At 40.2% G+C, this 16,152-nt stretch overlaps 1 protein-coding gene across 6 annotated transcripts in view; it reads right to left on the reverse strand.

The window, feature by feature from the left end:
• Window positions 1-16,152, reverse strand: part of LOC111861769 (palmitoyltransferase ZDHHC16) — a 40,315-nt gene that overhangs the window by 10,834 nt on the left and 13,329 nt on the right. For all 6 annotated transcript variants that reach the window (XM_033750448.1, XM_033750450.1, XM_033750449.1 and 3 more), the window contains exons 5-7: window positions 11,458-11,575; window positions 6,475-6,686; window positions 1,016-1,127 (exon numbers count right to left, since the gene is read on the reverse strand). In XM_033750448.1, coding sequence (XP_033606339.1) covers window positions 1,016-1,127; window positions 6,475-6,686; window positions 11,458-11,575 — 442 coding nt within the window. The remainder of the gene's footprint in view (window positions 1-1,015; window positions 1,128-6,474; window positions 6,687-11,457; window positions 11,576-16,152) is intronic.

A 16,152-nucleotide genomic window follows, 5' to 3' on the forward strand; every position in this document is an offset into this window, starting at 1 on the left:
GGTGATGAAGGCAATTTCCAGGTGGCCAATTGCTGCTTCAGTTGCGGATTGTACAGAAAACACCACGTTTCGTCTCCTGTTATGATCTGGTTGAGAAACATCCCATCTTTGTTAGCACTATCGATCAGGTCACTGCAAGTGCTCATGCAATTGTCACATTGGTCTTGCAGCAGGTTATGTGAAACACTGTGCTGGGTAACACGAGACATGTTCAGGTCAACAGAATTCTGTGGCAAGTATCATGGCTAATCTCTGCTGCTGTTGCAATTTTATCTATCATTTGGAAGTGGTTGGCACACACCAATGTTGCAACTTCTTGGATACTGAATTCAGTTTTGACCATTCCTGGCTGACCCGTATGCTCATCATCTTCCAAGCTCTCTCCCGTGTGCAAAACTTTTGTGCCACTTACACCCAGCATTACAGCCCAAGGCTTCTTCAGCATATGCTTGCTTGATCATCTGAAACATTCTGCTTGCAGATTTGCCTAATTTTTGGCAGAACTGGATGTTTTCCCGTTGCTCAAACTGCGATATTCTCAATTTTCACTGCTCACAGACAACTACCCCTCACAAGTGACTTTCTTTATGAATATACCACATGTACGCAACTGCTCCTTGCTGGGATGAGAGAGGAATGGAAATGGCACCATCTCGTGGCTCCAAGTATCCACTGTAGTGCATAACAGCACCACTATACGGCCAATCCACGATATTATTGACTGTACTATGTATATGTCTCCAGAACTAAGCATACACTCACATGAATGTAGGAGTTGAGCAAGTATATGGCCATACAGACCCACAGACAATTTTCAGCTGCTTTCATACACACACGTATCACCTGCCATGGTAAATCTAATTTTCATCTCTGATAAAAATAAAAAAAATAATTATAGAATGAGGAGCCTAAAACAAAATAAAATGATCCATGTTACTTCTCATATTACATATACACTACATGCATTATTCAGTTCAGCTCAGCTCAGTTTTCAAGATGTCTACATATTTCATACCTGTATTTATGAAAGCCATATATAGAAGACAATTCTGTCGTAATGAGCGTCCCTCATACAGCTGCGTTGTTTCAAGTATGGACACATTACCAATGCTAGCCATCAACTCTGTCTGGAAGAAACACCATTTAGCATGACTTCACATATCTCATCATAAGCTGAGAGCATATAATGAAGTACAGTATTACAAAGCATTATTAAAATGTAATCTGTACCTTAGGCAAACTGTTTATGATGTGTTGAAGACGAAAATAAATTACCATATAACATTTCAGTGTTAGGATCCACCCATACGACTGACCTACAGCACTCTCCTACAATAAGTTCCATGGTTCCCAAAATACAGGGTGGGGCACAGAAACTTCCTTTTTGTGAAGACACATTGTGAAGGGAGGGGAGGTTGCAGAAAAGTGGGGATAGGCTCGGCGAACGCAGCAGTCGCGGAAGTTTCTGTCTAATACCCCTCAGTAGGAAACATGAGGTGGACTAGTGAGCAGCATGCATTTTCTGTCGAAGCCTATTTTTCGAACAACCATTCCTGCGTGGCAGTGCAGCGTGCGCTCCGTACTTACTTCGGAATTAAGCCCAGAGGTCCGGTTCCCAACCAGAAATCGATTGTTTTGTGGGTAGAGAACTTTAAGACAACCAGGAGTGTGGTGAAGAAATCATCATGACAATGGACCATTACGATGCCAGAAAATGTGGAGGCAGTTCGAGAGTCGATTTTGAAATCTCAAAGACGCTCCGCTCGCAAACATGCAGTCGCCCTAGGCATATCCAATCATTCAATGCGCCAAATTCTTCACGAACATCTTCATTTCGGTCCCTATAAGATGGTTATTGTGCAAGAATTGTCACCACGTGATTTCCAGAACCGAATAACAGCATGCGAAATGTTATTGGAAACTTTACCCCCTGATGCACTTGTTTTCTTTAGTGATGAGGCACATTTTCACCTATCGGGATATGTCAACAAGCAGAATATGCACTATTGGAGTGGTAACAATCCCAGAGAGCTCCATGAGAGGCCACTTCACAGTGATTAGGTGACAGTATGGTGTGCGTTGTTGGAGTTATTGGCCCTTATTCTTTTGAAGAAGACAATCATGCAGTTATTGTCAATTCACAGTGCTATGTGGACATGATTAAGAACTTTTTCAAACCAGCTCTTGAAGAAATGCATCTAGGATATGTCTGGTTCCAACATGATGGTGCCACGGCCCACACAGCCCGAGCTTTGATGACAGTTTTGAGGGCAAAGTTCCCCTGACGGCTCATCTCGCTTCGATGTGACATCTCATGGGCAGTGCACCCACCTGATCTAACGTCCTGTGATTTTTTTATGGGGATACCTCAAGGCAGAGGTTTTTAAACATTGCCCCACAAACCTGCTTCAGCTGAAGAATGTTATTCGGCAGGAAGTAGCCCAAATTCCAGTGCACATGTTGGAACGTGCAGGGGGGAACTTCAGAAAATGGTTGCATCAGTGCACAGAGAACGGTGGCCACCACCTTCAAGATATTTTGTTTAAAACTACATGATTTAAAACTTTAAAGTATGTTCTTTCATTAGCTAAACATAAATTTTGTCTATGAGCAATAATTTTTCTTTTATTTGCCCTCAAAAAAAGGAAATTTCTGCGCCCCACCCTGTACAAAGTTCCTTCTTCATAATCCCATTTGTAAGTTGAATGTATCTGGCTCCCGATTCTACCAAGACACTGACTGAATAAAGCTTAGTAATGGCAACATACCAGTGCAAACCTCTCACAACATGTAAACTTGTTACACAAGAAATGCAACTGGCACTGTTAAGTGTGTTGTGCTATGTACCATCAGCAACTTGTACAGGGAAACAAGAGCATGACAACCATGCAAAACAGTTTAACTTAATGAGAGCAACTCATGAATCACTGCAAAATGACAAACGAAATTTGCATCGTGACATTTACCAGTATGTCTGACATTAGTTCTCAGCAAAAGGATTTCTACTTGCATTACTCCACTCATCCAGATATATCTCACAAGCAGCAAAGACAAATTACAGTTCATTTCATGTTAACCTAATCTCAGTTTTCAATATTATATTTAAGCATCCTGTTGCACTCCATACGATAAATGATACAAACTCCGTCTCAAGTGCAAACAATATATTTTGTGTCTTTTGATTTTGTCTCCTTCCTCCTTGTACCTTCCTCTCCCCACTACCCATTCCCCCCTACACTCACAAACATAAAACTCAGCACACAGTACATCAGACAGCATACGTAAAGAATAGCAGCGGCACGCACACAGAAAGACCACACAGGGTAAGTACAAATAACAATATACACACATAAGAAAACACCACAAACATAAGATAGTAATACAAATATATTTGTATATTACAGATAACACCTATACAGTGTGGAAACAAGAACTAGCCGCTGCAGCACTTCAAACACAGGGCGAATAACCCTAACAATTTTAAAATTTTAAAATTTGGACAAGAATTTAAAGTTTTAAAATTAGAACTAAAGATTTTATTATGGTGCTATTACAATAAAGTCAAAATTAACGTGTGTGAAGTAATCTACGGGTGGACAGCTATCAACGAAGTAGAAGTTGATAATGACAGGGAGAGTATTTAGATGTTAAATTTTGAACTGGGTGCAGTGTGACAGCGAAGTGAGTGATATACACCTGATGATGGCCGTCTGAGGCCGAAACATGTAGTGTAGGAGACAAAATCAAAAGACACAAAATATATTGTTTGCACTTGAGACGGAGTTTGTATCATTTAACCTAATTTCAGTTATTTTATAGCAGGCAAGAATACATGAAGGCAAGAATCTTACAATTTTCCAGAATAGACACCATACACAAAATGGCAAAGAAGGGTAAAGAAGAGGTGCTACCAATTACAACTTATGTGGAGAGACATACAAGTATATGGGGGCAACGGCCTTACAATGCTCAGGAATAGGCTTACATTATTAGGTACCATATGCAAAGAAACAAAGATGTAGGCTTTTTATACAATGAGAAAGACAAATGTGTTTCTGAAGAACAATTCTGACCGCTGATTTCACTGTCACCTCCAAATATACAAAAGGCTGTGAAAATGCTGACACTGACCACAGTGAAGTGTGGCTTGAATGACTATACAATCCCTGGCTTTAAGGTAATGACAATAAGGTCACGTTAATAAACGAATGGTGCTAACTTCAAGAAATAAGATAGCTATTCAAATACATCTCAGTTAACTGAAGGAATACCTGATTGTTTCAAGCAGTAATCTGACAACCTGGTATTATAAGAAAAAAGCAAAAAATATATCTCAACATATAACCATAACATACCTGTGCCTTCAAAAAGCCAGTAACCACAATAACAAACAGCAATCAAGTAACCACACTAACAGAATTTCAAGCTCTAACACACTGTGACATGATGGCTGGAAAGCAGGAATAGTGGAACAAGAAGAGGTGGCCATTGCTACATGACGGTGCAGTAAACACATCTCTGTAGCAATGAATCAATGCAACAACAAAGCAAATGTTTGAACTGGTGTTTTCTGGGTGGTCCACACTGAGATTATATAGCAAGGACCAAGAGGAAAAGTTAGTGACTCAGTGGTTGGAGATGGCAGTTAGTAGCTCATGAGTTGCCAAGTGAACAGTGGCAGTTTGTGGTTGGCCATTATTAGCAGCTGCTACCTAGCAACAACTAGTGATGACAAAATTACGAAGAGAAGAATTTCTGCATGCTACAGTTGTAGTGATTTACAGTGTGTGTAAACAGTGAGACTTTTATAGTCATTTGTATTTATGAGTTATAACCATCCAGTATAACAAATTATCAATCTAGAACCCATGTCTAGTCACTAGCACATGACAATATGAACATCAGCAGCCATTTATGTATTGTACTACAGGGTCTACCAAAAAGAATGTCAGGATTTCAGGAACCTGTAGCTTAGGAATTAAAACAGATATAAGGGTGTTGTTTACAGTGTTCTATCCATCAACTGGAAGACTTTTTACACACAAATGGAAGTGTTCACCACCTGTAACTTTCCATACATCCCACCTACAATCCTCTTGCCAGATGCCCTGTAAACATGTCCCTTGTAACATCTGCAATTGCTACAGTGAGCCATGTTTTGAGTTCATCCAGCATATTCACTTTTTGGCTGTGCACCTGGGCTTTCACACAGCCCCAAAGAAAAAAGATCAGGAGAATGAGGGGGCCACACAATTTGGCCCTCCTCTTCCTATCCCTTACCCTGGCAAATTATCTCCAAACAATCGAGGACAATCTGACGAAATTGAACAACTGTGCCATCTAGTTGAAGAATGAGATTGTTGTTGTTGTGGTGGAAGAGCATAATTTTCTAGGAATGAACTGCTTCTAATGATGTCATCATAGAAAAATGGGCCAATAAACCTTTCATGTGTGTTACTTCAGGACTATTCTGTTCATGTTCTAACCGTTCTCTGGGAGGATGACCGCCCCAAATTACATAGTTACACCAACACATCCAGAGATGTGGAGTTTTTCCTCATCAGTGAAGACAATAGGATTTAAGGAATTAAATTTGTGTGCGCGTGCCATAAACTGCAATCAGAGCTGTTAATCAAGTGCTATAAGTTTCAGGACTACCTATAATTTGTATGGCTTTAGATGCAGGCTCTTCCAAAAAATTCTGTGGACAGTAGTTTTGGTATCTGTAACTTTACATTTGATCGGGAGACAGATTTCTTTGGACTCTGGATGGCCTGACTAACACAATCCACATTCTCACCAGATCTCCCAGGCAGCCCAGCAGAATGTCTTTCCACACACTGCCATCTCTCCAAATAGCTTGTACCATCCTCTAATGTGATGTGCGATATGTACATTTGACAAAAGGCCAAGCATATTCACAAGAGACAAATCCATTTTCTTACATAAGGATTAGCACTGCAAGGGTTTAGTTGAAAAAAAAATCTCTAGTTGTGAGCCTCAAGCAGTAAACCACCAGTCGTAAAGTGACTTTGACTAATGCTCATCATCAGGTGGTCTCACACCATACCCACATCTACTTTCATGAGGAACTCAAATAATGAATTACAATTCTGCATACCACAACATGGTCTGTGCTTCCTGCTATATGGTAGACATTGCACTGACCGTGCGGAACGCAAATCAAAGCTGCTGTCCGCCAACTACAGTTTGGAAGTGAAAATGTCTGAATTTGTGATTACATAGCAACTACTGATATCACAACATTTATTTTCATTCCCAAGTTTGTTTTAAATCCCGGCATTCTTTTTGGTAGACCCTGCATCTTTATAAGACTTTTCAGTATAACAAAATGACAAATTAGGGCTCTCATAAAAAATAAAACACACCCTCCCATGCAAATCATTCAGTGGTTTCAATAGCACTTAACAGCATAATCTGGTATTAACAGTTCTTTTTAATATTTTGACTTACCATAGGAATGAGGACAGAATTATTAATACGAACTGGATGGCCCTCAATAAGCGATTCATCATCTTCATCAATCTCATCTACTCCAACCCACACTTCATTGTAGGCAAGTTGGAATCCAAAAATGATCAGGAAAAGCACGCCCAAACACATGTATGCCATGTATAGAAAGAAGTAACGGTGATTGTAATGGCCAATGCAATTATTTAGCCAAGCTGAAAAATGTTAGTTAAGGCATACATGTACAGGCTATGAAGGGAGAATCATTATTGATATGTTGGGATTTTGGACTTTATCCATCGTCAGAATCCTATAGTAACTAGAATCATTATTATTTACAGATTTCCTACTCAGAATGGTCTAAAACTGACACTTATTTCAGAATACAACATTGGAAAGGATCCATAGGTTTGAAATGACTGGGTCATATCAGCCTATAGCTTACACTGAAGTTCATTTACTGGCAAAACAAAAGTACCACAGAAAAACAAGACAGGAAAGACTGTACTTAATAATGCAATACACAAAATTCCACAGTTTATGAAGATTGTCTGTGGCTGGTTTATAAACAAAATTTCAAGAGAACACAAAATCTGCTATATAAAACAAGCAAAATGCATATTTAAACAACACAATAATGCACAAAATTGAATTACAACAAAACCTGTAAAACAGTTTATAAGGCATTGGGATTAGTCCATTTATGGCCCTACGTAAGTAAAGTAGTCTTTGTAACTGGTCATTATGGCTAAAAATCAAAGTTGCAGCACAATGTTATGCAAAGACTACTTACACAGTGTGTCCAGGTTCTGTTAGGACTGTGTTCATTAAAAATACAAGACATGAATTATTCTCAAAATGTCACCCTTTTTATTCAAAAAAGTCTCCTTCTGAATCAATACATAGGTGGAACTGATTGAAAAGTTTTCAAAAACAGTCACTGTACTCCTTTTGTGAAATCACATTTAAAACTGTGATACGTTCCCTTTGGATGTCCTGGATGGTGTCGTGTGACGGTCTCCTTTCATGGCCAACTTAACTTTTGGGAACAACCAGAAATCTGCTTGAGCCAAATCTGGGAAATATGGAGGATGATCGAGGACTGTGATCCCTTTTCTGCCCAAAAAATCTCGCACGATCTCTGATTTGTGGCGTGGGGCACTGTTGTGGAGGAGCGACCAGGAACCTTGCTCTTGATATTCAGGTTGAATTCAAAGAATTCTCGCCCACAAACGATTGAGGACTCCGAGATAATATTCAGAATTCACTGTTTGACTTCTGGCAGAAATTCCATGTGAATGATTCCTTTGGAATCGAAGAAAATGGTTAGCAGTGTGTTTACTAGACTCTTTTGCATGCACACTTTCTTTGGTTTCGGCTGGCTTCTTTTGGCTCAACCACGCTGCACTCTGCCGCTTTATGAGAGGCTCATATTGAAAACACCATGTCTCGTCACCAGTAACAATCGATTCTGTATCACTTTGAGCTGACCGTAACATGTTTTTGCAGTGTTTCACTCTGGCATGTTTTTCATCGCCTGACAGCGCGTGGTACAAACCGTGCACAGAATATCCGTTTGGCCAAATCCTCTGTCAAAACTTGATGCACAGTACCTTTGTGTATTCCTAAAAGCTCCTTGATGAGTCTTGCAGAAACATATCTGTCTGATGCAAGGAATTCGGTCACTTTTTTCACATTTTCTTTACTGCGACTTGTTCTTGGCTTTGATGCACGTGGAGCATCTTCAATGTCCTCCCTGCCATCATGAAATACAGCGTATCATCGAAAAATGTTCGAGCGACTCAAACAATCACTACCATACACACTGTTCATCATTTCGTATGCTTCTCCGGCTGTTTTGCCTAACTTCAAACAAAATGTGATGTTGGCTCTATGTTCAACCGCCATTTTGTGATGAGCATCAGAACAGTACTGTTACATTCAAGGTCAGAACACATGATGCAGCGATGCTTGTGCTTTGAAATTACAGACAGCCACAGCTGAAACTTCAAGAATCTTAATGCCACAACTCGCCAACAGATAGCATTGCAGGGAGAAATTTAAAAAAATGAGTCCTAACGGATCCTGGACATACTGTGTATATAAAATTTCACCAAAATATTAAAAGTGGTTTATGATGTATAATGCATGTTCATTTATAACTTAAAGTAAAGTAGGCTTTGTTATGGTTCAATATGGTTGAAAAGCTAGAACTGCCTGAAAATGTTACTCACCGATGCTGAATTTTTAAAACGTCTGTCCATCAGTTTATTGGCTAATATCAGGCCATAGGCTGACAAATGGAGAGACATGACTTCCACACTGGGCATCCTAACCCCCTCTCCCCACATTCTTTTTTACTTTCAAAAGAATGCCTAAAATTATGATTATGAATATGTCTTATCTCCTAGGATATAAAGCTGTGTAGCCTGATGAAAGCCAACCTTCTCCATGGGAACAGATTTTCTCCATCTTCAGGGTTGAAGAATGTGCCAAGAATGTGAAATATTGGCATGAAACAGACAGCAAGCAGATTATTTGATACTAGTAAGAAGGTTGGTTATTATGGCCTCAAACTGGCGTTGGAACAGTCAAGGACATGGGCCCACTGAACTGTTGGCTTCACCCTATCTGCACTGCTTTCACTCTGCCCATAACATCCACACCTTGCTCAGGCCTTGACCTATGCAAGTCATATTCCTAACTCCCATCAGCATCTTCATCATTTATATGTCTGGTCATGTTACTTGCATCTTCTCATGGAGGCTCTCGGTCTGTTTACTGAGAGATACCCTCATGGCTTATGCATGCAGTTAAATCTCCTGAATTTCAGTGTTGAGGTCCCCCGCTTGTTTTCTGACAGGCGAAGTGGATGGCATTTCTCCAGCTTCTTCTTGGCCAGCCCTTGTGGTGACCATCTCTTCCTGGCTCACTTCCATCTTTCGTTGACTGGCCTTCATGTTGGCTTTCATTTTGATTAGTATATGTTTCAAACTGCCCATGGACAGGTCCAGAATCAGCTGTGGCCAACAATTCAATCCCACTTCTGAAACCAGTTGTCATGGGTTAGTGACCAGACACAGGACTGACATTAATCCTTTGGCGCAGTCATTTAAATTCCGCGGCCGCGTCTCTGGCGGTAATATATTCAGCCGGCCATTTAAATTTTGCTCGAAAATGATTTATTCATCTTTGTTCTTAAATTCTATGAGATAGGAACATGAAACTTTCACTAAAATGATCTTAAAAGGTGGTTTTATAACCTTACCTTATAATATGGGCGCCCTGTATCTCGGCAATGGAAGCAGCTTGTTTAGTATTTGAGCAGTGAATGGTACGCCTTGAAGGATGAAACTTTCACTAAAATGATCTTAAAAGATGGTTTTTATAACCTTACCTTATAATATGAGCGCCCTGTATCTCGGCAATACAAGCAGTTGGTTTAGTAGAATCTGAGCAGTGTAAGGAAGGCCTTGAAGAATTCGTATATCCCAACGGTGCCCCACATTCACCGCTCCAATATTGTCTTTTCTTTTGCCCTTTTTTTTAACCACACATCTGTGCGGCCTTCTTCTTCCCCGTGAGGGGTATAGTTCAAGGAAATGTCTTTCCGTGACCCGTTTAGTTGCCAGGTCAGCTGTAGTAAATTCAACGTTACGAGTTATCATAACAAGGGGTTGGGGCTTCTGCGTTTCAGATTCCAACCATTTTGGCTGCCCCAGATGTCGTAGGGGTGACCACAGAATTCATGAAGTTATTCTAAGAACTGGCTGGTATATAGTGAACGAAAGCAGAGCTTAGCTGGCTCAAAAAAAATATTTATGGTCATCCCTCGAAACGACCACCAAGGTCAGTACGATAAAATGGCGTCAACTGGAGCGATAATACATGAAGGAATGAGTTCTTTTCCCTCCCCCACACACATCCGTATCGTCTCAGGGGGTGACCACAGTGTTCTGCCTTAATTCGTGACGTTTTTCTAAGAACTGGGTGCTATATACTGTGCGAAATCAATTGATCATGCAAGAATAAATTTTTGGACATCCCTGTTCTAAGAATTCCAATTGAGTGTGTTAGTGTGGCCAGCTCAGGGCAATAAACACAGCACATATCACATCTCTGCTGTTTATAATTTCATTGGAAAGAAAACACGCCATTCATAACAGATTGAACGACTAAACCTCTCCCAAGAGCAACAGGAACTTTGCTGCAAGACAGGCATATGTAACGATGACTTGGCGCACCTAAACAAATGCCTCATTATATATAGTACTTGTGACAACAGGCCAGCGAAAAATCTAACAATCTACAGCAAAACCATCAATTATTATGGGCGTTATAACATAGGTGTGCAGCTGGACGAAACATACACGTCGAACCCCCCCAGACGATTTAAATACCTGACGAAACATACACGTCAAACTACGCCAACGGGTTAATAATTAAACTGACTGGATACTAGCTACTCTTATTTACAAATAATTACATGGTCTACAAGTATTTACAATTTTTCACAGTTTATTATATCACTCTTGGCTAGTTCCTTACTGGTGATCTCTTCTCAGATATCTTGCTAGGTTTCTGGCTCTGGGTGCTGCTGGTGCGGTGCGGTGCAGTGCAGTGCAGAGAAGTAACTGCTGCTGACGCTTGCCAGCACAGTCATTCTTGGTATTGGGTCCTGCAGGACTCATGATCATACTTGTGTCATGACTCTGGGATTCATGAAACTACTCACCTACTGGTGGTTGTTGGTTGCAGACTAAATAGAGACCACCATGCCCAACAGTTCCTCTACTGTTGTGCACCTGCTGCCAAGGAAATGTTCACCCACTGACATTGATATTATTAAGAAGACAAATCTTTTAATGTAAAATCTCCCATGAAAACCTCAAAGTTCTGTGTGCTGATTACAAGCTACCATAAACCATACTTCTCCAACCAGAGACAGGTGTCATGGTACACCCGTGGCTTGGGTGCAAAGGATACGGCAGTGGTGGTCCATCTTGAGAACACATTTGTTGCACACGGAGCAATGATGTGTTCGTGGTGGCTTTGGTGCTATACATTTTTTACATATGCTGGCAGCTTCAGGAATGAGGGCACCCTGAAACAAACAAGGATATTGCAGAAAAGTTTATATAAAATCTTTTCATTTTCTTTTTATGCATGGGTATGGATGCTATTCCGGTCTAGAAAACCAAAATTAACGGCCGTGGGGATTCGTTGCGCTGACCACACGACACCCTCTATCTGCAAAGTTGACACTAACTTCACCGACAAGCGGCAGTCAGTCGGTCGGTATAGTTTGCTTGCGGACTAAAATCATGGAGTTCTTCTTTTTATGCATACTATTAACTCTAGAGCTTACATGCTATATTACAGAATTCAATGCACAGAAAACTACATATACATAAATAGAACACTTTGTGTGTGGACACGAGCAACCATGGTGAATAAACTAAACCATACTGCTTCCAAGTTCAGGGTAAAATACAGAGGCACTATATTTCTCTAAAATGTTTGTAACCATCTACCAGATAACATAATGGTACAACTCAGGGGTCATGAAGTTAATAGTCTCAGCCATAACAACCTCATATATTAGTACAGATGTTACTACTGGACAATGTTTTATACCTGCTGGTTTCCATACTTACCAGCTTATAAGAGTGCCTTGCCATGACTGTGACATTGGCTGAAATCAAGCATGAAGCAACAAGCAATTACAAAGTATCAGCCCTTTTTGCCTATTGCTGTCAACTCATCTGGTTTGATGTATGGCTGGCTGTACCTTACTCCTATATTCCATGACTTATCCAACCCCCCCACCCCAATCCATACATAACACATCTGTTTCCCATGCTTCTTCTCCACCATCCCATCCCATGTCTTTTTCTCCACTCCATCACTCTCTCTGCCTCTGATGCACACCACAAGTGTATGACTGTCATACCATCCAGTGTAGATACTAAAATTTCAGTTTGGATTTATGCTGGTTGAAATGTCAGAGATAAGAGTACTCTTGTCATTAGTCATTGCTTGGAACTAAGAATGTGCTGCAACCATATGCAACCAGGTACCAACGTTGTTTTTGTTTCTCTTGCAACTATGTTGGCATGCTGAATATATTCACAAACATTTAAATTTTCTGATTAGTTTAATTTGCCATGTTAGCTGGGTCCCATCACCAAGAAATGGTGCAGCGTCAGGATACCTATGGAGGAGACTGCCTCCAAATATGGAGGGTAGCTGCAAATATACTGAATAAGCAGTCATGAACAGCTGACATGGTTGGTCCTCCAGCTTGGGAGTTGGACGTGGGGCTAACAACTCCTCACTGTAAAATATAAGCTTGTTAAAAAATGTCATGAAGGCCTTGAACTTTGAAGGATTCTCTGGAAAAAAGTGGATCTTAGAGAGACAGGATGGTGTGGTATGGACTGGACTGGACTAGCTCAGGAAAGAGTCCACTGGAGGCTCTTGTGAACATGGTAATGAACCTCCAGGTTCCATAAAATGTTGGAAAGTTCTTGAGTAGCTGCACAACTGGTGACTTCTCAAACAGGGCTCAGCTTCTTGATGTTAGTTAGTTTAGGTTAATTTATTTGCCAATTAATGTAACCTTGCTAACTGTATTCATGTGTATGGGATTCTGAGTCTGTTCATTTTACATAATTGTGCAATATGATTTATCCAACATGCTGGACATGATATTCTGTGCATACTCGTGACCATTTCTGCTAAGAGTCTGATAACTGCAGCAATAGTGCTACGTTAGCAGAACCTCTTTTCTGCATCATTTTTGACAACACATTTGTTCTGGCTGTAATTCTGTTTTTCCTATTGTTATGTTATACATTCCATTGTCAGCATACTCCTCACATGTGTCTGCTTGTTGTTCCATTTCTAATGGTCAACTCTTTTTGAGTAAGTGAGGGGTGGGAAGCACATCACCACTGAAGTTTCCAGACCTCCACTCTCCCCCAGGCCTTTCTATCAATGTGAAGTACCTAGTGTACTCGTGATGCAGTTGGGCCATTCTAGCAAGATTACGTATATAAAAGAGTGCGAGAAGAGATCAGTGCAGTGGTGTATAGGAAATAGTAGTAAACAAGAACAAACTGATGCCAACACCATGATGGACTGCAAATAACTGCTCCAAACCTGATAAACTGTTACAATATTTCAGGGTAGGGTAATTGATCTGTGTAACCAGCTATATATCTATATAGACACCCAGATGAACTACAGCAGTGTTTCCCAACCTTTTTGATGCTGCGGACCCCCTGTACCGAATGTTAATTGACCACGGCCCCCATAAAACCCAAAATGGAAATTTTTTATATTTTACATATCATGAAAGTGAAGCAGTAACTTACAATTTTACAACACTAAATGTGTCATTTATGAGAATAAAATACTGTTATAAATGGTGCTTATTCAGAAGGTCACAAACATATCAATTAGGCTTAATATTATGAATTTAACACTCACCTAATCGACGATCCACACTTTAATCACTGATCCATGTCTAAATAAGATCGTGAACAAAGATCGTGAACAAACTGACAATCAGAAGTTTCGTTGTGAACATTATTTGAACAAGAGCAGAGAAACTGAATATTAAACCGAGAAAAACACACTTGTATAATATTATAAAAATCCACTGCACAAAAACTAAAGACACACAGGTTGTTCACTCTGCCACTGAAATGAATAAGAAACGTGGTCAATGATCCCAGCTTCATTCCCAACCAAAGAGGGATGGATTTGTCGGGGAGGAGGGGGAGAATGGTCAGACAGCAGGTAAGAAGGAAACCCTGAAACACGGGTGTGAGATGCAACAGGTCGACCAAAAGAAAATGTCCTTGGAAAAAGCTACACAAATCTTTGGTTATTCACCTCTGCTTTACAAAGGGAAGAAGTAACGGTACCAACAGTCCCATTAAATTTTACTTGAACCATGGGCCTCAAGAGCCAGAGATATACCTTGCAAATATCCCAGGTGTAAGGAACATGATAAGATAAAGTTTAATGAAAATAAACTATCCCGTGGACCCCCAGGGGTCCGCAGACCACAGGTTGGGAACCACTGAACTACAGGACACTGAAAATGACAACCCAATCAGAGATGATAAAGTGGCCCATCTGATGAGTAACGTTTGAGTGACCACTGCAGATTTTCAGACTTAAACCATTACTTACTGGTACCAGCAGATCACTTCTATCAGGGGTAGAAGTTCCAGTTCTCCCTGAGCTTAAAAAAGCATCACCGTTACAAGTAACACAACAATACATTATACACAACTGATGCAGTGTCTTTCTTGAAGGCTCAAAATGTCTTAATCTCTTACCACTGACCCATTAGCTGGAACATAGCTGACAATGGAGTCCAGTTTACTGGCTAATATGCCAGACATCATAAACAGGGACATGCATTTCTTAAAGCATATTGTTTACAAGAACTTACTATCAAAGCAGATACCCAAAATTTCTCCCTTCAGCTCTTGTAAAGATTAATACTATTCTGAGTTTTCTGACCTCGATGAATGCAAGTGTTCCATTAATTCTGTGCTTAAGTTCATCCAGTATCTAAAGATTATTTGACTATACTTTGTTTTTTAAGTTTCCCACAGATAAAAGTCACAGGGGCTTAAATCCAGTGACCTTGCAGGCCACAATATGTGACTTACCTGTCATCAACACCTCATTTAAAACATCAATGGAATAATTAGCAGTGTGTACTGTAGCACCATCCTGCATAAAACAATCATGTCTCTTGTTTCTCCATAATGCTCTAAAAAGGCATAAGTTGTGCTATATGTGAGCAGTATTAATGGCACATTATACATCATTCCTCAGATCATGAAGTGGCACTTACATTATGCCTCTGAGTAACACTACTCCAGTATCTACTGTTCTCAGCACTGATATAGACAGAACAAAACTCTGTCAGTAAGAAATGAAAGTTTTGGACCAAGAGCCCTGTCATATAATACCCATAAAAACTAAAAAACTAGTCAAGACTGTGTTCTTCTCTTGCAATCTAATTCTATGATTGCTTGAACCTGTCTAATTTGATGCAGCAGGCAGAAGATGTAATTTTAGTTGCTCTCCACACTGCTGTCACTGAAACCTGTGCCTGTTCAGTTAATCATGTCGAGATTTTTAAGGAGAATGTACCAACCTGGCTCCAAATCTGTCACACTTTTCCTCTGAGAGCACAGCATTCTGTCTAGTGCACTTCTCGTCTAAGAAGGACCCAGAAGAATGCATTTTCTTCACCAATTCAGAAATCATTGATTAAGCTGGAACTCCAATACAGGATATTAGGGTGAAACCTTTCTTTACACAATCTACATGATAATTTTTCATATAAGTATTGTACAGAAAAGCCCACTTTCAGTTGCATATTTCACTATTTCAATTCAGCACTGCAAATGAGAGCACGAAATAGATTTCTGAATGTCTTATCAGAACAGAAACAAAAAGGGTTCTCATACACATTTCAGTCAGTTATTTGAGGTTGCAGTTAGTGACACAAAATAAACAGTAACAGAGACACTACACAGCAACATTAGCTAATGGTCTCCTTCCCAGTCTGCTTATCCCTTGATGCATGTTCACATACCACTTGCATTTTCTTCTCACAGTTGGGGCAACCACATTCAGCTCTTTGAG

Source organism: Cryptotermes secundus, unplaced genomic scaffold (genome assembly GCF_002891405.2).
Source record: "Cryptotermes secundus unplaced genomic scaffold, Csec_1.0 scaffold383, whole genome shotgun sequence".
NCBI classification, from domain to species: domain Eukaryota; kingdom Metazoa; phylum Arthropoda; class Insecta; order Blattodea; family Kalotermitidae; genus Cryptotermes; species Cryptotermes secundus.